Consider the following 26,662-nt stretch of genomic DNA (forward strand, 5'->3'; position numbering starts at 1 on the left):
GGCTTAAAATTCAACATTCAGAAAACGAAGATCATGGCATCTGGTCCCATCATGTCATGGCAAATAGATGGAGAAACAGTGGAAACAGTGTCAGACTTTATTGTTTTGGGCTCCAAAATCACTGCAGATGGTGACTGCAGCCATGAAATTAAAAGACACTTACTCCTTGGAAGAAAAGTTATGACCAACCTAGATAGCATATTCAAAAGCAGAGACTAAGGTCCGTCTATTCAAGGTTATGGTTTTTCCAGTGGTCATGTATGAATGTGAGAGTTGGACTGTGAAGAAGGCTGAGCACCAAAGAATTGATGCTTTGAATTGTGGTGTTGGAGAATACTCTTGAGAGTCCCTTGGACTGTAAGAAGATCCAACCAGTCCATTCTGAAGGAGATCAACCCTGGGATTTTTTTGGAAGGACTGATGTTAAAGCTGAAACTCCAGTACTTTGGCCACCTCATGCAGAGTTGACTCACTGGAAAAGACTCTGATGCTGGGAGGGATTAGGTGCAGGAGGGGAAGGGGACGACAGAGGATGAATTGGCTGGATGGCATCACTGACTCAATGGACGTGAGTCTGAGTGAACTCCGGGAGTTGGTGATGGACAGGGAGGCCTGGCGTGCTGCGATTCACGGGGTCGCAAAGAGTCAGACATGACTGAGCGACTGAACTGAACTGAACTGCCCACAGTAGTAGATATAATGGTCATCTGAGTTAAATTTACCCATTCCAGTCCATCTTAGTTTACTGATTCCTAGAATGTCAACATTCACTCTTGCCATCTCCTGTTTGACCACTTCCAATTTGCCTTGATTCGTGGATCTAACATTCTAGGTTCCTATGCAATATTGCTCTTTACAGCATCCGTCCTTGCTTCTATCACCAGTCCCATCTACAACTGGGTGTTGTTTTGCTTTGGCCCTATCCTTTCATTTTTTCTGGAATTATTTGTCCACTGATCTCCAGTAGCATATTGGGCACCTACCAACCTGGGGAGTTCATCTTTCAGTGTCCTATCATTTGCCTTTTCATACAATTCATGGGGTTCTCAAGGCAGGAACAGTGAAGTGGTTTGCCATTCCCTTCTCCAGTGGACCACATTCTTCAGACCTCTCCACCATGACCCATCCGTCTTGGGTGGCCCCACAGGGCATGGCTTAGTTTCATTGAGTTAGACAAGGCTGTGGTCCATGTGATCAGATTGGCTAGTTGTCTGTGATTTTGGTTTCAGACTGTCTGCCCTCTGATGCCCTCTCTCAGCACCTACCATCTTCCCTGGGTTTCTGTTACCTTTGACATGGGATATCTCTTTGTGGCTGCTTCAGCAAAGCGCAGCTGGTGCTCCTTACCTTGGACGTGGGATAGCTCCTCTCAGTCATGGCCCCTGAGCTTGGGCATATGAAGACTGTATTCCATCAAAGGGCAGAAATCATGACTGAATTTGGGTTGTTAGGAAATAGGATTCTTCCTTGACTATTTTGTAACCTGACCTAGAAGCGTAAATAGTAATTAAACAAGGAAGTACAAAGAATCCTGAACCTGATCCAGCTAACTTTTTATGACTAATCTCTCCCTACAGAAAGACATTACTTTCCCAATTTTTAAATTTAAATCATTAGTATATATATTCTTCTGGTTTAATGATGGCCGTGATAAGCTTACTAAATTTTTGATAAATTGACATTGTGTTTTAATGTGCTATATTTTAATTTTCAAAAAGGATTAGATTTTTCATTATTTAAAAAGTTGTATGGAGTCATTATATATTTTCATATGTGCAACATTATGTAAATTCTAAAAACTATGCATTGCCTCAAATTTATATAGAGCCCTGCCTTTTTACAAAACAATTTCAAATGGTGCTCATCTCGGACATCCCAAAACAGAATATTTGCATGAATTTTTGTAGAATCTTGCTTAGCTCAGGTATCAAAAAATGAAGTGGATTTTAACATAGACACTAAGATATTCTTGGCATATTAGGCCACGTTTTCTAAGACATGCTAAACCTATAGGTGAAGTGAAGTCGCTCAGTCGTGTCCGACTATTTGCGACCCCATGGATTGTAGTCTACCAGGCTCCTCTGTCCATGGGATTTTCCAGGCAATAGTACTGGAGTGGATTGCCATTTCCTTCTCCAGGGGATCTTCCCGACCCAGGGATCGAACCCAGGTCTCCCACATTGTGGACAGACGCTTTACCCTCTGAAACCTATACGAGAAAAGTAAAAGCTGCTTGTTGTAAAAACCTTCCCCTGAGTCCCTCTGCGCCCACCCAAGCCCGAGGAGGGCCTGCAGAAACCTGAGGCCTGCCAGGCCACCTCGGACTTCGGGAAGAGTAAGAGAATCAGGTCACAAAACGTGCGTGTACCGTGCAGCTCAACGACAAGGGCAAAACTTCAAAGCAAAGAAAACAAAATTAGAGCTTCTGAGGATATACAGATCGGCCCCCAGGGGAGAGTGGTAAGTGAGCAGGAACAATTCTCTCCTTGCTATTGCACCCCCGCGTCTGTGCCCGAAGGCTGGGCCACTGCGCCTGCGCCGAGAAGCCGGGCCCGCGGGAAAGGGGGCGGGGGGCGGGTGCGGCTGGAGAGGCGGGGCCGGGGCGGGGCCAGGAGCGCGCGAGATTTGAACTTCTAGGAGGAGCTAAATATCTCGGCTGAGGTGAAGCTACGCGGCAGTTTTCTCGGCTGGCTTTGCAGCTTAGTGCGGCGCAGCGCGGGCCCGGGCGATGGTGGAAGGCCCGGGTTGTACTGTAAATGGAGAGAAGATTCGGGCGCGTGTGCGCCCGGGCCAGGCGGTGACTGACGTGCGGGGCCGCGCGCTGCAGGGCCTGGGGGGCCCCGGGTCGCCGCCCGCCGCCTCCGGGCCTGTGGGCCCCTCACAGGTGAGCAGCTTCCGTGTCTCGCTAGGGGACCAGCAGTGGGAGATAGAGCAAAAAGCCCATCGGGGTTCCAGGGTCCAAGGTGCCTTAGCTCTGGTCAAGGCTTCCTGCGGCTGCTGCTACGTCACTTCAGTCGTGTCCGACTCTGTGCGACCCCGTGGACAGCAGCCCACCCGGCTCCTCTGTCCGCGGACATGCCCAGGCAAGAATACTGGAGTGGGTTGTCATCTCCTTCTCCACAAGGCTTCCTGGGGCCTCGCCTTTCCTAACACGTACCTTGACCTCACCTGAGGGAGAATGCCCTGCTAGTGCGCCTGCGCGGTTGAGGTTGGTTACGGGACCGCCGAGTTAAGGCCGCATTGGAGATGCCCAGGTGGGAAGTGATGGAAGGTGTTTTATTCCATGCCACCTTGCTTAGCTTCTTTACTGCCAGCAAAAGATGCCTTCCTTCTGTCCATAGCCGCATTTTCTGCTGTTAATATTATCAGATATTATGGCACCCCACTCCAGTACTCTTGCCTGGAAACTCCCATGGACGGAGGAGCCTAGTAGGCTGCAGTCCATGGGGTCGCTGAGAGTTGGACACGACTCAGTGACTTCACTTTCACTTTTCACTTTCATGCATTGGAGAAGGAAATGGCAGCCCACTTCAGTGTTCTTGCCTGGAGAATCCCAGGGACGGGGGAGCCTGGTGGGCTGCCGTCTATGGGGTCGCACAGAGTCGGACACGACTGAAGCAACTTAGTAGCAGCAGCAGCTGCTGCTGTTAATATTATCAGATGCATGCAACCTCTGTTTTTTTTTTTTTTTTCTGTTTTTCACGTTTTAAAAACAGTAAGCTTGTAGGATAAAATTCTAGCTTCTTGCCTGCCTAATATTCTCCAACTGAAAATGTATTATGACTAATACATAATCCTAAAATTTCACACAGAAGATTTGGCACCACCCTGTCCACTCAACTCAGTATTGCCATCTAATGAAGGGGCAGAACCATTTTGGATCCCTTAAGTGAATTTATTTCTTTTTAAAGGAAGTTGTAGCACAGCTTCTTGCCACTCTGGCATGCATTGCAGGTGGTGTGATTTTCATTTGGTAAGAACTTAGAACTTGTACTGAAAATATTCTGATTAAACCTCGTGCCTTAAAAGCCCTTCACATGTACGGATGATTGTATTTCATGAATGCATGCATTATTGCGCTGTACTTCAATTTCTCCTGCAAAGCTTCATCATAGCCTTTGGTCTTGGAAGAAAAAGTTGCTTGCTCTGAAATTAGCATATGCTTACAACTTGAAAGAAATGAAGTTCTAAGTCTGAGTAAATACATTTTCAAACTTGCACAAAGAGTAATTTTTGCATCTCCTTCCAATTGCCCTTGTGTTTTATTTATTTTGACTATATGTCAGTTAGTACTCTGTACCTGTTCTTTTATTATAGCGTTTCTTTCAAAATTATTTCAGGATACCACAGAGATGAATCCTGAGTAGTCTCTTAAGAGTATTAATGTTTATAGAAAAATCACTCATTCGACAGAATTTTGAATACTCAAGGAACCTCGGCAACAGAATCTAACATTTCCCTTTGTGGAGGCTATTCTTTGGTTAGGAAGGTACATAGACATTCATTAGGTGAAAACAGAAAGAAATATAAGTTGATAAATTCTCTAAAGTAAAGATACATGGTTCCATGAGAACTTACAGGAAGTTCAGGGATGGCTTTGCTGAGAAAGTAACAATTAAGCTGAGGTGTGAAGGGTGAGGAGATACCTAGATCTGAACTGAAAGTTGGCAGGCGGAACACTGCAGGCAATAGCAAAGGAAGAGAGATTGAAAGAAATCTGGTGTGGCTGGAAAGGGGATGATGAGATACAGGGAACGTGGTTTGAAATAAGACAAAATTGAGATTGCTGGTCGAAGTGAGATCCTGGGATCTTTGCAGAACTTTGTAGGGACTCTACTCATTCTGGAATAATGGGGTTCTTTGAAGGGTGTTAAGATCCAGTGACACTTTGAAAGATCATTCTTGCAAAGGAAAATTATAAGACTGGCAGAAAGCCAGGGTACATGCTGCCTTCTCAGGTGAGGATTACAGGAGTCTGAGAAGGCTGCCTGGAGCACAGAGGAGGGGGCTGGTGACAGAAATGAAGAGAAGGGAACAGAATTGCTATTTTGGAAGTAAAGGGAGTACGTTGTCGTTATGGATATGGCATGAATATGTTATGGATATCATACTTTACATCATTAAACAATAATATATTCTGTATTAAGTTTTAAGCTATTACTAGCTCCCGAGGATACAAGATGAGTCAGATAAACTTACTTCCTTGAGAATCCCATTTAATGTTTTAAATAGACATTACCTCATTGGTCTTGAGGCCAAACCAGCATGAACCTTTCCTTTCCATTTATGATTATCTTCAGTTCCAAGGCATAAAGTGCTTTTGAAGAACTGTTATATATCATTTCATTATAAAAAATAATAACCCCATGATAAAGGATTAACCTGATTCTACAGATAAGGAATGTGAAGCTTAAAGTGAGTTTAAATAATTAAGTTGCCCGGTGTCACATGACTAGGAAGGGCTGAACCAGGTGTAATCTTTCTTCTTTCAAACTCCAAAGCCTACACTTTTAACCATAGTTCCCCCCAGTTATAAAAGGTTCAGTAGGAAAATGACTGATTCATTTTGGCAAGAATACCATACTGCTCAGCATATAGTGGTGATTACTTATTAATCAGAGAAGTGAGATGTTAAGTTTTGGGCTGTGTCTGCCACCATTTTTACTTTTGTTCAGTTTAGCCAGTTGGCTTACCTACTTTGGTAATGCTAATGGTTTCCATTCCCATATTCACAGTGCAGCCTGATAATATAATGTAGATGCTTCGTCAGTGGTTGGGAAATTAATAATATCACTTGGAAGCAATCACTGAACATTACTATATTTAATACTTTGACATAAAGAGGTATTAAAAGTTGGAATAGGTCTTTATGATTTGGAATCAAGAATCTTGTTCTATGGGAACTGGCTTTGAAAATCAATATGAAATGAATAACCCCTTTGTGAAAACCAATATGGAATTAATAATCCCTTTATCATTGGGAATATTCTAAATATTTTGCCATAGCTTCACTTTATGGGCCCTTGATTTAGAGAAATAATAATCTTTGTAAACATGAAGGGTCTTTGCATTTTAGAGGCGCATTGAATCCATAGTGTTAGTCACTCAATCGTGCTGACTTTTTTGAGATCCCGCCAGGCTCCTCTGTCCATGGAATTCTCCAGGCAAGAATACTAGAATGGGTAGCCATTCCCTTTTCCAGGGGATCTTCCCAACCCAGGGATTGAACCCGGGTCCCCCACACTGTGGGCAGATTCTTTACCGATTGAACCACCAGGGAAGCCCTATAGTAAATTTCATCAAAACGTGGTATGTTGTCACAGATCTCTGGCATGATCACTACTTAAATAGGTGATCCCATGTTTCCTAGACCTTTATGCCTGAGCATTAAAGCTATTTAAAGGTTTCTGCTACTGACTTGAAATCATTAGTTTTCACAAGGCAGCAGTTGAAAAATAATAACTGCATATGATCTTCTTTATATTGCAATAAACATGAAAAAGTACAAAGGAGAGTTAAATAAATACTAATTGGGCATTTAAAATAAATGAGTTAAACTCCAGATAATCATTATACCAAAAAGAAGAACCCCACCTGTGTAGCTACTGTTGTAATGAATCAGCTACTGTGGCCTGTAGTCGTCCTCTTGGCTCAAGTTCGAAGTTCATGGAGAACGTGTTCTAAGGCATGTCTCCTTGTGACGAGTGACCCCCGTTTTGAAGAAGAAAGCCTATCCATAGAAGCCCAGCGTTTGCTAGTCGTGCACGCACTATATTACTTCTGAGTTTTGATCCACTGTCTTGTCAGCATTAAATTATGCAACTCTGTAAGCACATCACATAAAACTCTGCTGGAGCTTTTGGAGCCTTATGGTAAGAAACAACACTGGAATATAAATGAACATGTCTGCTTAATGAGCTGTGAAGAGTCAATCCTTCGATTTTAATTGTTGGGTGGATACAATATTTTGGTGAAATCGGTGTATAATCTGCATATGTTTTCAGTTTCCTTTCACAAAACAGAATATGAAACAGTTTATAAGCATTCATTTCATTTGAAACATGATCCTCTGGCTACTCTCTCTCTCCTTAAGATTTAATATATGTATGTAATATGCTAGCTATTCTTACTCATCTTGATATGCCCTTCGCAGTGTCTGAGTTATTTAGTAAACATTTGAATGGATCGAGAAGAGCAAAGTTTTAAATAGTGCAAAAATAGTTTTGATGAAAGATTTAAAAATAAATTCAATTTGGAATCTTTCTCTATGAGTGTGTATTTTGTTATGCATGTTAAATGGAAATTTCTATTACAAGAAAATAATGAAGCCACATAATAAAAGTTTTCCTCCCTCCTTTCTCTTTATAGTGGAGGAAGTGGAAATCATAATTCGATTGCCATTATATGAAGGAATGAGCTAATCCACAGAGATTAATTTTATAGCTAAATGAAGCTTATTCGTTTAAATCTAAAAAGTTTTTTAACTTGTATAGAACATGCATAATAGTATTTGCTTACATTATTCCATGGATCTGGGTAATGGTTTCATCTTAATGACTGAGGATCATTACTACCAGCATTCAGCATTACATGGAGTCATGGAGCAAGAGTGAACAGAGATCGGTTAAGGAAACTCAGGGAGATGATTCTCCACAGCCATTGGAGCTTTTAGTGAACCCGAAAGTGTTGGGGATGACGTAGAGAGAACATCTGATCATCTTGATTTTTGAATTCCAGCTCCTTTGTTGCTTATACTCATATCTTTGCCTATTTGTTCGGAATCAGATTATAGGACACATAAAACTCTTAGCTTAGTGCCGTAGTAGTAGTGTTAGTCACTCAGTTGTGTCCTACTCTCTGTGATTCCGTGGGCTGTAGCCTGCCTGCCAGGCTCCTCCGTCCATGGGATTCTCCAGGCAAGAGTACTGGAGTGCACTGCCATTCCCTTCTCCAGCGATCTTCCCGACCCAGGGATTGAACCCAGGTCTCTTGCATTGCAGGCAGATTCTTTACTGTCTGAGCTGCAGTAAAAGTCCTGGTAATTTTTCCTTTTTCTCCCTGATCAGGGCTTTCTCACCAGACCCACCTATCTGATGATGACTTTATGAAGGGGTGTAATCTTCTGGTGTAATCATATTGTGTATAAAACATTTAGCCTCTGAGTAAGTGCTTATAGCCTCTGCTCTTACAAAATAGTAGAACAGATTTTTATGTAAAGACCTCTTTTGGGGGGCTTAGAGACCATTTTAAAGTTAGGTTTTTTTGATAGTTTAAATGGATAGATAAGTGGCTTGTGATTCCTAAAAGTATTGTTGTATTGGGGGTAAAAACCATGTGGGGGACAAAAAGGAGAGACTGTGATTGTAAGTATGGTATATTTTTCCTCTCTAGGGGAAATATGTAACTGAGCTAGAGTTGAACCATTTATCTGTGGAAAAGTCGTATTCTGTTCTTAAAAGTTCATCTTCCTTGTTCACCCATGGATAGGCAGGATAAATGGTAATCAGCACAATAAATCATGTGCTGTCTCCAAAGATATATGTTGTTTTGATGATTTCCTATTATTAAGCCACTTGAAAATGGGAAGGTGGACCCTTCTCAATCATACTTAAAATTGTGGCAAAGGATATTTCTTCTCTTACTTAAAATTGTGGCAAAGGATATTTCTTCTCTTATTTCAGGGGAAAGAGAATGAAATGTTCAGATAATACAGTAACAAGTTTATAAGGGTCAAAATGAGAAAGTCAGGTATATATTGGACAATTTTGTATAGTTACAGCAAAGATAATAGGCTTGTGGAAATTAATTTTTGCATTTGCATGGGCTGCTGAACCTTGTATGAAGAGGTGATAACCCCAGGTTCTACAGTAGGACAAGTGAATCTTTTGTAATTCTTAGGTTTATTGCAAAAGCCTTGCCCCATTTGTACATAAGAGCTCTCAAAATAAATGGAACTAACCATCACTGGTACATAAGAATTTCTCCCTCAAATGGTGTTTTAAAAGAAAAAAAAAACAGTTAAAAATGTATGCAGGTGCTTGAGATGGTCAGTTATAAGTTGAAATTTTTATTTTGCCTGGAGTATATTCTCTAGAGCAGATTATTTTAGAAATGATAGTATACTAGGGATCAGGTAATTTAGGTCAAGTGCCCACATGATAAACAATTTGTATCATCTCCCTCAAAACCCAAATAAGGTATTAGAATAGGTGTTTTTAAAGCAGTCATTTAAATGCTAAGTAAACATCTTAAGTAAAAACCAGGGCAGGCTGGGACTGGTTGCTGAAATCCTAAACCTTCCTGTAAAGTTCTTTTTACTTAATGGGAAATTCTGATTATAATATTTTACATACATCTAGCTTTTGGTAGTAACTTGGTACTCCCATATTTAAGCCTCATTTCTTTGAAGATAATTAGAAAATAAGAGACTAGGATGTTAATAATTCTCAAAGCAGCTAAAACAGTTGGTGGAACAGAAGTTTTTGCCAAGAAACCTTGGGAAAGGTATAGCAAGATGAGGATGATGGGTGGGGAATACCAAGAGGGAAGGAGGAAGGGATCTGGTTCATCCTACAGATGTTTCCTGAGCTCCAGGCATTGTGTGAAGTGCCCAGGGATAAGGAAACACCATAGTTGCTGTCCACAAGGAGCTCACAGACAACTAAGGGAGAAACATGAGTCACAGACACTTGTTCAGTTGGTAAGTGCCAGCACAGCGGTTGTAGAAAGCCCTGTGCTGGGTTTGGCAGGTAGAAAGCCTCAAGATGATTCTGCTTCCCAGGCAGGGAAATTCTAGTCCCAGCGAGTGTACTGGAGTGTATAGCGAGTGACAAACCATGTATGTGAGCAGGGAAGAGGTTATGCTAACATGTCTTTTTAACTCCCAAGCACCTCATCAAGTATTAAAAAACTAATTCTGACACACAGTTGAGCCAAGGGCTCGTGGCGTCTGTAGCTGGAGCAGGCTGTGCCTCAGAAGTCATCGGATGGTGTCAGGTCTGTGTGTTTCCACAGCTCCGGCCTCTCCACCTGTGATCGTTCCCCAGAGTTGAATACAGCCCTCTGCTGATGTCTGTATTGTCATAGTCACCTTCACCTTCATCAGGCCCAAAACATCTTTTTTCAGTATTTGTAGAGACTTTAATATCATCCCTTTCCACAGTCTGTTTTTGGTGTCCTATTCTGTGTTATTTTTGATTATAGAGACTAGAGTACAAAACCAGGACACCTGTGAAGATTTGGCTTCTGGTTCCTTGCAGCTCTGTCCATCAGGATACCACGGTTCACTTCTCGTGGACAGTTGTTTGAAGAGACTTACTGGTGCCATTCATTTTAAGTATATTGGCATTTGTGTTTTTTGACTCATCCTCCTATGTACAAGCAATTTATGTCTAAGGGCACATGCTCCTCTTTGTCTTGTTAATAAGCGGTCCAGGAACCCTAACATTTGGGAGGGCCTTCTGCTGAATCCTCCTTTGGCTGGAGAGACATTTCCCATGGTCAGATCCATTAGACTTCCTGAAACCTCTGATGGTTGGCAGTAATTGGACAGCATGTAGATGTATACTCCAGGACAGTCTGTGGTATCTTAACAGATTAATACTGTATGGAAAAGCTCTTTTTATAACCTGCCCCTCAATCTTCGTCTAGTGGGCATTTCAGCTGTTCTATCCGTTAGCTACACATGGAACCAAACTCCCTCAGGACTGTAGGAACTAATAGGAATATTTAGCACAGAGTTAGAAATTTCCCAGGGAAAATCTAGGATAAAAATCAGGATAAGCTAGATTTGGATTTCTTCCTAATAGACATTATTAGGAACCCTGGCATTTAACTTTGAGCAAGAAAAAGTAGAGCCTTTTGTTAAGAACCCATACTTCCCCCCTCCCCAGGGTTTTATGGTTTCTTTTAATTTATACCTTCTGAAATGGATGTTACAGTGGTTTAAGAATAAGTGGCACAAAAATTTTCCATATGAATTGTACTCAGAGATTTTGTTTAGCTAATTATAACAAAACCCAATGATGTGTTACTGTTGATTTACATCTGGGTGTTTTGATAATGGGGCAGTTTTAGATGGCCCAGTCTAGTCATTGAACAGTGAGCAGTTATCCTTACAGAGTGGGAAATTTCCCCAGAAAATGATCTGGTTTTCAGATATCTAGAATAAGGCCTCGCAATGCCTCACACGTAGTAGAAAGTCAACAAGCTTTTCTAAAATGAATAAATCCAGTTCAACAGCCCTGAATGATACATTTTTTATGTGGAGGGTGTGTGTCCAGATGCCACCTGCCATCTTTATCTTTAGAGGATGTCAAAGTCATGGACACAGCCAAGTGAGTGAACTGTGGTAGCTGTTGGCTGAGAATTTTAAACTAAATGGTGTTAAGTTCTTGCAAAATGGTTAATTTAGTGCTGTGAGCAGACTTCCAGGGAGACATTAGGGACCCATTTTCTATTTTATTAGATATGGTGACACCGCTGTCTATTTCGAGGTCACAGTCTCTGTCTCTGCCATGAGCCGTTACAGAACTTGGTAAAGCCAGATCAAGGAAAGGAAAGGCGATCTGAGCACTGGTCACGGTGCACACAGGTGCTTAGGGGACATAGGGGTGTGCACTCGGCCTGGGACAGGGAGAGACTCCCTCACAAGGGAATCAAGCACAGGCCGTGAGGGTTCTGTATGTCCCAGAAAGGAAGTATCCTAGGTTCAAGGCAGGGCGAAGGGTGTGTGGACTGGCATGGTGACCTTTTCCTGCATATTGGATAGATGATGGGTTTTAGATTTAACTTGTAAAGCTTAAAGGAAGATGCAAACACTGGGGTGACAGTCATAGCACATTTTCTCCTAACCAAAAAGCGGGGGATACTGCTGAGGTGTCCAGGGCTGTGTGTGTGAACCAGGACCAGATTCCCACCCAGCCTTCACCGAGAACCCTAATAAAAGTCAGAGGACTTCAGAGGACATGGTTAAAACCAGTTGCTAGTAAAGGATACTGGGAGGGATAAGAGGCTGTTGGCTCTAGAGTGACAGAGACACAGGCCCCCAAACCATTAATTTAGAAAAGGAAGGTTTAAAAGATCATAAGACATTATGGCCAAAATCCTGAAAAATATAAAACCTAGTCTATGTTGAGGCAAATCCCTCAAAACCATAGGCAAAACTGGTCTATATCTGCTCTATTAATCATCATCTTCAAAGTCTCTGGGCTAATATATGAGAATTTTTAACTACTAATTGGTTGTCATGGAAACCCACCTCAAAACTGCTATCTTAATCTGCACTTGGTTTGAAGTGTATGCAAGAGACAGCAAAAAGTCTTGTTCAGCAGAAAAATATCAAATTCTTGGTGCTTCTCAGTTTAGGGCTCTAATTGATTCAGTTATAAAATTAAGGCAAATGTGAAAGAATGTTTTTCCCTCACTGAGTACTCAGGTTTGTTGTGCCAGTGCTTGATAACCACTGATTGGTGCTAGAGTTCATCCAACTCTTTGTGATCCCATGGAATGCAGCACCCCAGGCTTCCCTGTCCATCACCAACTCCTGGAACTTGTTCAGACTCATGTCTGTTGAGTTAGTGATGCCATCCAAACGGCTCATCCTGTCGTCCCCTTCTCCTGCCTTCAATCTTTCCCAGCATCAGGGTCTTTTCAAATGAGTCAGGTGGCCCAAGTATTGGAGTTTCCCATCAGGTGGCCAAAGTATTGGCGTTTCAGCTTCAACATCAGTCTTTCCAATGAATATTCAGGATTGATTTCTTTTAGGATGGAGTGGTTGGATCTCCTTGCTGTCCAAGGGACTCTAAAGAGTCTTCTCCAACACCACAGTTCAAAAGCATCAGTTCTTCAACGCTCAGCTTTCTTTTTGGTCCAGGTCTCACATGCATACATGATTACTGGAAAAACCATAGATTTGACTAGATGACCTTTGTTGCAAAGTAATGTCTCTGCTTTTTAATATGCTGTCTAGGTTGCTCATAACTTTTCTTCCAAGAAGCAGGCGTCTTTTAATTTCATTGCTGCAGTCACCATCTGCAGTGATTTTGGAGCCCAAGAAAATAAAGTCTGTCACTGTTCCATTGTTTACCAATCTATTTGCCATGCTGTGATGGAACTGGATGCCATGATGTTAGTTCTGTGAATGTTGAGTTTTAAGCCAATTTTTTCACTCTCCTCTTTCACTTTCATCAAGAGGTTCTTCACTTCCTCTTCACTTTCTGCCACTAGAGTGGTATTGTCTGCATATCTGAGGTTATTGATATTTCTCCCGCAGTCTTGATTCCAGCTTATACTTCATCCAGCCCAGCATTTCGCATGATATACTCTGCATAGAAATTAAATAAGCAGGGTGACAATATACAACCTTGACACACTCCTTTCCCAATTTGGAACCAGTCTGTTGTTCCATGTCTGGTTCTAACTGTTGTTTCTTAACCTACTACAGATTTATCAGGAGTCAGGTAAAGTGGTCTGGTATCGCCATCTCTTTAAGAATTTCCACAGTTTGTCGTGATCCACACAATCAGAGGCTTTGACATAGTCAATAAAGCAGAAGTAGATGTTTTTCTAGAACTCTCTTGCTTTTTATATGATCCAGAGGATGTTGGCAGGCAATTTGATCTCTTGTTCCTCTTGCTTTTCTAAGGAAGTTTGAACATCTGAAAGTTCTCGGTTCACCTGTTGCTGAAGCCTGGCTTGGAGAATTTTGAGCATTACTTTGCTAGTATGTGAGATGAGTGCAATTGTGTATGAGCATTCTTTGGCATTGCCTTTCTTTGTTATTGGAATGAAAACTGAGCTTTTCCAGTCCTGTGGCCACTGCTGAGTTTTCCAAATTTGCTGGCATATTGAGTGCAGCACTTTGACAGCATCATCTTTTAGGATTTGAAATAGCTCAGCTGGAATTCCATCACCTCTACTAGCTTTGTTGATAGTGATGCTTCCTAAGTGCCACTTGACATGAGACTCCAGGATGTCTGGCTCTAGGTGAGTGATCACACCATTGTGGTTACATAGGTCATTAAGATCTTTTTTGTATAGTTCTTCTGTGTATTCTTGCTACCTTTCCTTAATATCTTCTGCTTCTGATAGGTCCATACTGCTTCTGTTCTTTATTGTGCCCGTCTTTGCATGAAGTGTTCCCTTGGTATCTCTAATTTTCTTGAAAAGATCTCTAGTCTTTCCCTTTCTATTGTTTTCCTCTATTTCTTTGCATTGATCACTGAGGAAGGCTTTCTTATCTCTCCTTGCTATTCTTTGGAACTCTGCATTCAGATGGGTGTATCTTTCCTTTGCTCCTTTGTCTTTAGCTTCTCTTCTTTTCTCAGATATTTGTAAGGCCTCCTCAGTCAACCATTTTGCCTTTTTTCATTTCTTTTTCTTGGGGATGGTCTTGATCCCTGCCTTCTGTACAATGTCATGAACCTCTGTCCATAGTTCTTCAGGCACTCTGTCTATCAGATCTAATCTCTTGAATCTATTTGTCACCTACACTGTATAATCATAAGGGTTTTGATTTAGGTCATACCTGAATGGTCTAGTGGTTTCCCCTACTTTCTTCAATTTAAGTCTTTATTTGACAATAAGGAGTTCATGATCTGAGCCACAGTCAGCTCCCAGTCTTTTTTTTACTGACTGTATAGAGCTTGTTCATCTTTGGCTGCAAAGAATATAATCAATCTGATTTTGGTATTGACCATCTGGTCATGATGTCCACGTGTAGAGTTGTCTTTTGTTTTGTTGGAAGAGGATGCTTGCTATGACCAGTGTGTTCTCTTGGCAAAACTCTAGTAGCCTTTCCTCTGATTCATTTTGTACTCCAAGGCCAAACTTACCTGTTACTCCAGGTATCTCTTGACTTCCTACTTTTGCATTCCAGTCCCCTATAATGAAAAGGTCACCTTCTTTTGGTGTTAATTCTAGAAGGCCTTGTCGATCATCATAGAACCATTCAACTTCAGCTTCTTCAGCATTATTGGTTGGGTCATAGCCTTGGATTACTGTGTTATTGAATGGTTTGCCTTGGAAAACAAAGAGATCATTTTGTGTTTTGAGAGTGCACCTAAGTACTGCATTGTGGACTCTTGTTGACTATGAGGGCTACTCTCTTTCTTTTGAGGGATTCTTGGCTACCATAGTAGATATACTGGTCATCTGAATTAAATTCACCCACTCAAGTCCATTTTATTCCACTGACTGCTAAAATGTGCAGGTTCGTGCGTGCCGTCTCTGTTAGATCACTCCCATTTACCCTGATTCGTGGACCTAACATTCCAGAATCCTGTGCAACATTGTTCTTTACATCGGACTTGACTTCCGTCACCAGTCACATCCACAGCTGGGCGTGATGGTTGTTTTGTCTCTGTCTCCATTGTTTCTGGAGTTATTTCTCCACTCTTCTCTCGTGGCATACTGTCTCCTTTTGTTCGTGAAAGTGAAGTCGCTCAGTCGTATCCAACTCTTTGCAGCCCCATAGACTGCAGTCTACCAGGCTCTTCCATCCATGGGATTTTCCAGGCAAGAATACTGGAGTGGGTTGTTTGTTCGTAGACAGTATCTAAACTGTTTTATAGTTTTATAATCACAGCATACATACTGCTTGGCTTCTGAAAAAAGCTTTATTTCTGTCATCATTTTCTCTGTCATTATGCATTTTTACTTCAAAGGCTAGTCAATTTATTTCTTTAAAAAAGAAAATGGCTACTTGGCATGGCTTCTCAGGTATTTGTAAACTCAATGCATTCCTTCCCTTCACCCACAGGAGTCCTGATATTTTATGTCTGTAATTACCTTGGTCTTTTTTATAATATTCAGTATATATGTTGTATCTGTTGTTTGGTTTCCATGCTGATGGGGGAAGGTGTACTGGGTTTCTTTTTCCTTTATTCTGAACATTACAGCTGGGGAGTGGCAGAGGAGCAGCCCTGTGGTCAGAATCCCCTCCCCAGAGGGACCCAGGCTCCGCCTCTGACCCTCTGTATCCCACGGAGCCATGAAAACTGGAGGTCACATGTCTTAATGTCCAGTAAATGCCTTTCTGATAAAATCTGGCTCCTTTGGGGTTCTCTCTCACTTTTACTTGGCTTTTGCCCTCTTTTTCTTTCTTACTGGTTTATGAGTTCATCATCAAAGGTCAAAATTTATTCTTTACCAAAATATACTATTTACCTATATTCTTTACCTATTTTATTCTTTACCACATTTAGATGTTTTTATCTGAATGCTCTTCCAAGGACCTTGGCTGTACTTTGGAAACGAAAGACTCTGTGCCCTAGTTTTTAACTTTAAAACATTCATTTCATTTCCCTGTGCCTTATTTTCACATGCATAGAACAGTATAGTCCTGGGAGAAATTCATTTTGATTCTGTGCCAATGACTTTTTTTTCCCACTTAATTTTTTTTTGGGCCTCTCTCTCTTTAAATAACTGCCTAGTAATTTAACAAAATATATGTAAACAGCTGTTTACATTATTCGACTTATTGGAGACGATTCTTCTCATTAGGATGCACCTGAGCATGGAATAATATAAAAATGTTAAAATTTAAATTATGATTTTTGTTTCAAGTTTGTATGTTTACACATGTGTATTTTCTCTTAGGCTGCTGCACTGAGTAATAATAAAAATTCCAGTCAAGATTTCTTGAGACTGTTTAATGGACATGTTTACAGTGGTGTGGAAACATTGGGGAAGGAGCTCTTCATGTACTTTGGGCCAAAAGCTTTACGGTAAGATAAACCTGTACAATACATCTGACCTCTCTATCTTTAAAGATCTGCAGAAGGCTTTTCTTGCAGTTTGCTACATGTCACATTTAATCACAGAGAAAGTACTCCATTTTTAAGAGAGCTCTACTACAAGAGGTTGAAATTTCTGAAATTATCGTGGAAAGCAGCAAGTAGAAGAATAAAAGTATGATGTCATCATTACTTGGAGAGCTAGTCAATTTATTTCTTAAAAAAAAAAAAAAAGATAGTCTGGCAAGGTTTCCCAAAGGTTGTTAGAACAACACATCTCTGTTTCACTCATCTGCAAACTCCCCTGGTGCCCTTTCCCTCTCTTGTTTTTACCAAATGTTTATTGCATTAGTGACATCATTTTCTTTATGACACCTAGTTTGATTTGAATGTCTCTCCAGATTTGTATATTTTTCTCTCTTCCTTCTTTCTCCAAAGCCTTGTACAGAAGTGGAAGCTTACCTGTACATTTCAAAAACTTTCCACAGAGGTAACTGGTTCTTTGCTGTTTTACAGTGCTTATGGAAATCAGTTGCTAACTTACAGGTTGACTTAGTGATAAAGGTGTTGAAATGTATGTAGTCACCTATCTGATTTTTTGTAAAAAATATGAAAAAGTCCTATGAAATAATGTCTGTCCATTTTGTCTTCTTGGAGTTTAGCCTAAGCTTTCGCAAACTGTAAACTTTAAACTTTTTAAAATTCTTCTTTTAGATGTTAAACAGTTTTCATCTTCTTGAAAGTTCTGCTGTTGGACCCTGTGAAGATGAATAGTGTCATAGATAATATGACTACGTGATTGTTATTTATTGCATCTCAGCTTTTGCTTGTTTTGAGTATTTCAGAGTTTACCTAGCTGCTTTTCCTTTGACGTGTTGTTCTCTCATTGTCAGCAGCTGCTGTCCTTGGAGAGCTCTGTCCCTTCATGGTTTTTCTTTGTCTGGAATTGATAACATCACATAACCTCCCAGTTCATGTAGGAGCAGGCTGCATTGTTGTGGTAGTAGATTGATTGATGTGATTGAAAATTCTTTGTTGTGAACAGAGAAGGACGCAATAGGATCCATGTGAGATAGTTGAAAACATTGATACGTTATTGATTCTCTGGTGTGAGGTGCAGATTTATTTCTGTAGAGTGAGAGGGAGGTTTTTATCATGTCTTCTCCCCCAGACTGATAAGGGGAATCATTTCTCAGTGAAAGGCTGGCTGTAGGTGTCCGCTGAAGTTCTCAACCAGCACAGTTGTTTCCTCAAACTCAGCGACATAGTACCATCCCTGGCAGGTTTGCGCTCAGCTTATGGATGAGGAGCAGCGTGGTCCCTATTTCTTTCCAGTTTCTGCAGCCTCAAATACTATTTGATGTGACAATTCAAGGTCATTGACAGATCAGCTGTTTGAATATGAAGTAAGCAACCTAAAATCAACTGTATTCCTTTTCACAGTTTAACACAAGATACAGAAATGCTCTCCTGACCTAAGCTGCTCAGGAGGATGGATGACTGTGTCAGAGAAATGGGATCCTGTGTGAGGCTGCAGGTCTGTGAGCGTGAGATAGGAATGTTGTCTTCACTTCTGACCTGTTCTGTCCTCACCAGGCTGGTCTGCTCTTTCGAAAGCCGATAGCCAGAAACATGCTTAATGATCACTTACAGTATTCCCTCCATAGGCAGCATCTCACAATTAAAACTGCCCTTGGATTTTGGTGCATCTTATAGGTCAGGCTGTGAGTCTTCCTGGGAGTCATTTGTTATCAAAGTTAAATACAGGCCTAGCCCTCTGGAGGAGAACCTGCCATGTAAAATCCAAGCTTCAGAAAGGTACAAATTAGATGCTGACTATTTCTGTTGCTAAAATATGTTTATCTAAGTGCTCAAGCTCTTGGAACAGTACCAGAAAATAATAAAAATGATTTAACATACATTTATTTTAGGAGCACAGTTGTGGTGTTATGTGTGATTAATACCTATATTGTTTCTAAACACTTTTTAGAAGCTTTTAATATGTAACAAAAAAGTCATGTTTAACTTTTTGTTAAATATGTATCAAATACTCATTAAAGCAAACTAAGGATAATGAACAAATACGAATAAATGTGTACACTCACAATCCCACTGCTGCTGCTGCTGCTAAGTTACTTCAGTTGTGTCCGACTCTGTGCTACCCCATAGACGGCAGCCCACCAGGCTCCCCCGTCCCTGGGATTCTCCAGGCAAGAACACTGGAGTGGGTTGCCATTTCCTTCTCCAGTGCATGAAAGTGAAAAGTGAAAGTGAAGTCGCTCAGTCGTGTCCGACCCTTAGCATGGACAGCAGCCTACCAGGCTCCTCCATCCATGGGATTTTCCAGGCAAGAGTACTGGAGTGGGGTGCCACTGCCTTCTCCCGGTACCAGATAGAATATCTACTAACTGTGGGTGCATATATTGCCGATGCTATGTGTGTGTATATCTGTAAATCTATTCACCCACCCTTCAAGCCACTATTTTCAATCAAAATGACACAGCTTATGTTGTGGATTAACCTGTATGTAAATATATTTTTAAATGAGTATCTTTTCCAAAAAAAATTTGCTATTTTTAACTTGTGGTTTACATGAATAATTATTACATACATACATACAATAATAGTTACATACATACTCAGAGGCCAAAAGCTGTATCTGAAATATTTTGGAGGTTTTGCCATTTTAGTGAAGCATTACGCATTATCAGTTTTGTAATTTAGTGATTTATTGGAGAAATGCAAAAGATAATGTGACAGTTTTTTTAGCTTGCTGGAAAATCTTTAAGGAATCTATGATATGCTGCATATAAGAGGGTTTTACAGCTTAAACGTAGCTTTGTAATCTGTCACATAATATGTTAGGAAAAGTTGGAATGTGATAAGGACTCCAAATTTTACACTTTAAAGTAGTAAATACCTACTGTTTGTCCAGTCTGCCCTTTTAACTTTTGCGGACAGCATTTCTTCTGGAAACTGGTTATCTGGTCACAGTAACTGGAGAGTTCAAGTTGAATTTAGCGTTTCTTTCCTAACACAATCTATTGGGTCAGTCTGAGTTCTTTTGTGAACTTTCTCAGCTGGAGCTGAGGAGAGTTAGCCTCTCTGTGATGGAGGGAAGCTGGGATGTGAGGTCTTAGACATTGTATGTGGCCACCAGCTTGTCCAAAAAGACAAGGTGATGGAAGATACAGCCAGTCTCCGTGAAACAGAGAGAGTCCCCAAGGCATCTTCATTCCTTATTCCCTCTGTCCCTGAGATCCAGCTTTCCTGCACTTTGGTTCTTCAGCCTTCCTAAGAGCCATGAAAGTAAAAAGTGAAAGAAGGTTACTCAGTCATGTCTGACTCTGCAACTGGACTGTAGCCTACCAGGCTCCTCCATCCATGGGATTTTCCAGACAAAAGTACTCGAGTGGGTAGCCATTTCCTTCTCCAGGATATCTTCCCAACCCAGAGATTGAACCCAGGTCTCCCACATTTTAGGCAGACGCTTTACTGTCTGAGCCACCTGGGAAGACCCATGAGCTACCAAATATCCCTTAATGCCTAAACTTTTTGAGTTGAGTCTCTGTTACTTGCAATCTAAGAAACCTGATCAGTAAAGTGTCTATGGGTTGCTGTTCAGTTGCCAAGTTGTGTCCAGCTCTGCAATCCCTTGGACTTACAGCAAGCCAAGCTTCCCTATCCTTCACTATCTCCCAAAGTTTGCTCAAACTCCTGTGCATTGAGTCAGTGATGCCATCCAACCATCTCATCCTCTGTTAATCCCCTTCTCCTCCTGCCCTCAGTATTCCCCAGCATCAAGGTCTTTTCCAGTGAGTCAGCTATTCCCATCAGGTGGTCAAAGTATTGGAGTTTCAGCTTCAGGGTCAGTCCTTCCAGTGAATATTCAGGGTTGATTTCCTTTAGGATGGACTGGTTTGATCTCCTTGCAATCCAAGGGACTCTCAAGAGTCTTCTCCAACACCACAGTTCGAAAGCATTAATTCTTTGGCGCTCAGCCTTCTTTATGGTCCAGCTCTCAAATCCATACACATGATTATTGGAAAAACCATTGCTTTGACTATACGGACCTTTGATGGCAAAGTGATGTCTTTGCTTTTTAATATGCTACGTAGGTTTAAGCATCTTTGATTTCATGGTGCAATCACTGTCTGCAGTGATTTAAGAACCCCCCAAAGTAAAATTTTCCACTGTTTCCATTATTCCCCTTTTTATTTGCCATGAAGTGATAGAACCAGATTCTGTGATCTTAGTTTTTTGATTGTTGAGTTTTAACCCAGCCTCTCAGCCTCTTTAACCTTCATCAGGAGTTTCTTAATTCCTCTTCACTTTCTGCCATTAGGGTGGTATCATCTGCATATCTGAAGTTGTTGATATTTCTCCCAGCAATCTTGATTCAAGCTGGTGAGTCATAACAGCCCAGCATTTCGCATGATGTATTCTGAATGTAAGTTAAATAAGCAGGATGACAGTATACAGCCTTGATGTACCCCTTTCTCCATTTTGAACCAGTCAGTTGTTCCATGTCCAATTCTAACTGTTGCTTCTTGACGTGCATACAGGTTTCTCAGGAGGCAGATCAGGTGGTCTGGTATTCTTATCTCTTTAAGAATTTTCCATAGTTTGTTGTGATCCACATAGAGGCTTTAGCATAGTCAATGAAGCGGAAATAGATGTTTTTCTGAAATTATCTTTCTTTTTCTTTAATCCAATGAATGTTGGCAATTTGACCTCTTGCTCTTCTGCCTTTTCTAAATCCAGCTTGTACATCTGCAAGTTCTTAATTCATGAAAAATAAGGTTTTGAAGCAGTAACTTATTTTCTATTTTGGTTACCATAATGGTTTATGTGTAACTGGAAAAATATACAATTTTCTTAATCACTTCAGCTTTTAGTTTGGACAGAATTTTCATATTAAAATTTTGGTTGTAAATTGCAGAAGCTCAACTTAAACAATTTTAATAATTATCTGTTATAAGAATATGAGTGTCTTTTAATACCTAAAGATAATGGAGTCAGCCTTCAGGTAGAACTGGAAGCAAAGACTAAATGCTCTGAGGACTCTGCATTCCGTGATTCTCTTCCTCTAAAATTCTCTACAATCTGTGTCTCTGCAGACAGGCCTCCTTTGGCTTTTCTGGTGCCCAGTGCCCTGTCGGTAATATCATAGACAGCTCCCAGCTCCCAGGTCTCCCAGTCCTAACAAGAAACTGATCTCTCTCTGTCCCAAATAAGTTTGTCAGGAGAACTCTGATGAATGCAGCTTGACTCAGGTGTCCATTCCTGAATCAACTGTGTCAAAAGTGTGGATCAGAGGAAGGGACAGAGACCACCCCTGGTGTAGCCTGGAGCCCACTGTGGGCAGGCAGTCATGTTATGCACAGTGAATGAGCCCAAGAAACCAGTTGGATTGGGGTGGAGGGAACATGAGATGTCAAGAAATAAGGATCTAATCAAATTTTCCTAAACTGGGTTGATAACAATGAGGAATCTTGAAAACAAATCTGACTCTTGAATGCAAATACAATAAGGGTGTATGTCCTAGTTTATAAGACATCAGTATGATTGTAGTAACAGTATGGGTATTTACTATGCCTTGAAAATTTTCATGATACTGTTAAGTTTCTTAGTTTTAGACAAAGGGTATGTAACGATAAACAAAATTTGTTTTGTTGGGGCGTGGTTATCACAACAGTTTGCTATTTCATAAAAGTTAACTAAAATTTGTTAATTATAAGAAGTTATTTTTATGCACATTTCTCCCTAAATAGATTTGTAAGACCAAAAAAAGGTATATGTATGTGTATTTGATCCAGGGTTCTTACTGAGACTATTCCTGCCTTTGAATTGGGTCTTAACCTTTGAGATTTTATATGTGGATGCAGTTTCATTATAGAAAATGATTTAGAATCCACTTTATGAGCCATGCAGCTGAAAAGATTTTAGGTATGATGGCTTCTGGGCATGACAGTTGTACACCTTTCACTGGGGTTGAACCTCCATAGCTAAATTATAGAGTACTTACAGGCACACATTTTTCCTGTCAAGAACTATGGGGCATGTAAAATGCATATATGATTGATAGTAGGGCACACAGAGTTTAAAACCCACATTTTTAAAGTTAGACTGGTTAACCTTGTACAAAACTATAACATGGTGCTTTGGAATTAGAAGTATAGAGCAGTAACATTTGCTGCCAAAAAAGCCATATTTATTAACTCAACAAAGCTATAAGGAGAAGGATTTGAAAGGCAGAACACAGTATTTCATCTTGAGAATCATTTCTGATCTTCATCATCAGAAGTCTCAAAGAACCACTTTTTTTCTTTATTTTTTAACTGGACATGCTAATCAATCCTATAAAAACTGAAAGGCTATGAATTTTTCATCACTGCACTGTGGCTTTCAAGTTAACTGTAAATATTTATAAATCCCCTCTTCCCAATACATATGAAGGTAGAAGGAAACTAAAAGAATTGAAGACAATGGTATTTTGACTTGTTCTCTTTTCTTTTGATCTGAAAGATTTTGTAAAAAATTGTTTCATTGTGTTATCCCAAAGCAGGGGAGGGGGTAAAAAAGAATAAGTGTCTTAAGCTATAGATCTCATTTTGGAATGGGTACATTTCCAATCCACTGTGGCTAGAAGTAAGAAATGTGAGTGTTCGTGGCTTTGTAGAATTCATAAAAACACCAACTGTAGGCAATTTAAATTTAGCCTTATCTCACCCCAAGCCTTTGAATCTCAGAAAAGGCTGAGAAGACAGTAGACTGTTGTGTGAATAAAAGTTACTTCATCTGATAAGAACAGGGGGATGTTTTCTTGGGATTATTATCAGGGCCTTATTATTTCTCTAGGAACTTATTTTATTTGTGGGTTGAAAAAATGATTGCCATATCTTGTTTTATAAGGATGCAAAGTCATTAACAAAAAAAAAATATGTGATATTAGCTATCATTTTGTGCCCTTGAGTGTTTATTGTGACTGATATTTGTTTGCTTATATTTCAGTAAATGAAGAAACAAAAATTTAACACACAATATACTTTCTGCTGCTCAAAGATGGGTTTGATTTTGTTCCAGGATTCATTTTGGAATGAAAGGCTCCCTCGTGATTAATCCAGTTGAGTCTAAAAATAAGAATGGAGTTTCTCCTGATTTTGAAGTACAGCTCACCAAAGATCTGATTTGTTTCTTTGACTCATCAGTAGAAATCAGGTAAAAAAATTAAGTTAGAAAATGCTTCTGCTGCAAAACTGCAAAGTTGGCTCTGCAGTTGGGTTTGGGATGTCACATGTGGAAATGAAAAAATAAACACAAAATTTTTAAAAGTGGTTTATAATTGATAAAAAACAGTTATTTAAAAGAGTCTTCAAATAACATAGTTTGATGGAATCTTCATTGTTTGGCTATATAACTTTTATATGCTGGTTAATGTAAAGGGTTTATATCAAAGCTCATTTAAAATGACACTGTGGATTGTAACCAGGCCCATGATTAATGTGTTGTCTATTCCTTTTTTAGAAACTCAACAGAAAGCCAACAGAGAATAAGAGTGATGGAAGAATTAGATGTATGTTCACCTAGATTTAGTTTCTCCAGAGCAGAAAGTGAAGTGAAAAAGCAGAAAGCACGGATGCTATGTGACGTGTTAATGGATCAGAAAGTGTTGCCTGGGGTGGGAAACATCATCAAAAATGAAGCTCTCTTTGACAGTGGTCTCCATCCCTCTGTCAAAGTAGGTTTTAAATATTTTTTAAATGATTTCTATATTTTTAAATATTGTGAAGGGCTCAACGAGGAACACTTAAATTTGGCCTGACATGTTTGGAGAGATTGTCAGTAGCACACTCTCCCTAACAGACTTCAGGGGGTGTTTGCCCATGTCAGCTTCTCTATGAAGCCAACCCTGGCCACTCTTTTTAAAGTTGGGTGTGCCCACTTCATCCCCCCAGTCTTCTATAACTTGCTCTGCTTTTTTGTTTCTCCGTACAACTGATCACTTTCAAATACAGCCTGATGTTTACTTGTTACATACATAGTATGTAAGATCTGTTCTCTGCTAGAATACAGTCTCTTAGGAGGAAAGTGTCTGTTTGATTCAGTGGCATATCTGAGTGTCTAAATACAGTGTTTCACACATGGAAGGCATTAAAGAAATATCTGGTGAATGTATAAAGGAACTAAGGTCACCAATTTCTCTTAGTATCTGACATATTAAACTCATACTCTGCAGTCACTCAGTATAGCTATTTGTGACATTAGAAAATGCTGTTTTGATGGAATGGTAAGACTGGAAGTCAAGATGCAAAGACTAAGTGATTGGTGAGGAAATGGAAGCAAAATTTAGAGTAATTGTTAAGGTAGCTTAGATTGGAGCAAAGGGAAAATATTCGACTGCCAGAGGGAGAAGTTGGGATAAGAACTGGATCTTTAGGTGTTTTTTTTTTCCTTGTTCTTCAACTGAAGTGATATGAACTTATTTATATGTTGGTGAGGGGGTGGAACTGGCAGAGCGGGAGAGGTTAAAAAAAAAAAAGAAAATGGTGATTAATAGGGCCAAGTTGTAAGAAGGTGAGAGAGGTTAGAACTCAAATCCAGGTGGAAGGATACATACGTTTTAGTTTCCAGGGAAGAAAGTTACATTAGGGCTTTTATCCAGACCCAAGTAATGTCTATTAACTAAACCATCTTTTACATATTTCCAAAGATAACTATTTTATGTGATTTCTTCCCAGGTAGGTTTTATGCAATCCAAATCAGTAGGAAATAAGTTTTCAGAGAAACTAGTTAATAATTGTTATAGATTCAGTTTGTTTTTTGACCCTTGGAACAAGCTAGTCAAATTTCTGTAATTCAGAATAACAAAACAGAATTATAACAGGAATGAGTTTATGAGCTTTTTAAAATCACCTTGACCTCTATGGAAAATATTTTTGAAAAAAGAACTGAGTGTTGTTACCCAGAGCATTGTTATTATCTTTGATAAACTGGCAATTTACTTTTTATCACTGTATCCAGCCAGCCATTCATCTAGTAGGAGATCATTTGCCCATAATGCCTGCAGGTTAAAAATTAATGGTAAGCTATTAGCCCCCTAAAAGCATTTTAAGATATGACTGAACATAGTACATAAGATGTGATAAAAAATAAATGAGTTTGAGAAGTATAATACATATGTTTTAAACTTTAAATAAATGAAAAAATAGATAATATTTACTTTTAGAAGGATTTTGTTGATTAAACAGTTTTAGATTTTAGGCACTGAAAAATCTATTTCCATTGTGTAAAAATGTATTCATTACACACAACAAAAGTGAGTCATCAGGAAGAATTTGTTCTGGAATTGCTGTTGAAACTACATGTGCCAAATGATAACTAATTCTACAAGGGGTACCTGGAGATTTATATTAGGTGGTACACAAAAAAAATCTTCAGTAAAGTCTGTTTCTGAGTTCTTCCATGTATTAACAAGTACTTTAGTATTAATGCATGTCTGTAAATTCATATCTTTTTAAAACTTGACAGTGATCTTGGTGGTCATCTACTCCTGTGCTTGTTTTTCCCTCCCCTCTTTCTTTGTGATCTTTTTTTTTTCTTTTCCTCTTTATCCTCTGCAAAACTTTTCAAGGTGGCTGTGATAGGCAATGTTGGGGCTTTGAAGATGTCCAGAGTACAAAGTAGATATTCAATAAATACTTGAATTTAAGATTAAAGTTTATAAATAAGAATGGTATTTTTTCTTTTTCTTTTAATTTTCACTTTTTCTAAAGTTGAGGTATAGTTAATTTACAATGCTGTGTTAGTCTCACGTGTACAGCAAAGTGATTCAGTTATGTTGTTTTTCAGTCGCCCAGTCATGTCCGACTCTTTGCAACCCCGTGGACTGCAGCGTACCAGATCTCCCTGTCCCTCACCACCTC

General features: G+C 39.9%; 1 protein-coding gene across 1 annotated transcript in view; it reads left to right on the forward strand.

The window, feature by feature from the left end:
* Window positions 1–2,728: 2,728 nt before the first annotated feature.
* The window catches only part of NEIL3 (nei like DNA glycosylase 3), a 45,489-nt gene continuing 21,555 nt past the window's right edge, over window positions 2,729–26,662 (forward strand). Inside the window, exons 1-4 of the mRNA XM_040243240.1 lie at window positions 2,729–2,884; window positions 16,600–16,727; window positions 23,823–23,957; window positions 24,264–24,477. Coding sequence (XP_040099174.1) covers window positions 2,729–2,884; window positions 16,600–16,727; window positions 23,823–23,957; window positions 24,264–24,477 — 633 coding nt within the window. The remainder of the gene's footprint in view (window positions 2,885–16,599; window positions 16,728–23,822; window positions 23,958–24,263; window positions 24,478–26,662) is intronic.

This window comes from Oryx dammah, unplaced genomic scaffold (genome assembly GCF_014754425.2).
Source record: "Oryx dammah isolate SB20612 unplaced genomic scaffold, SCBI_Odam_1.1 HiC_scaffold_7, whole genome shotgun sequence".
Classification (NCBI taxonomy): domain Eukaryota; kingdom Metazoa; phylum Chordata; class Mammalia; order Artiodactyla; family Bovidae; genus Oryx; species Oryx dammah.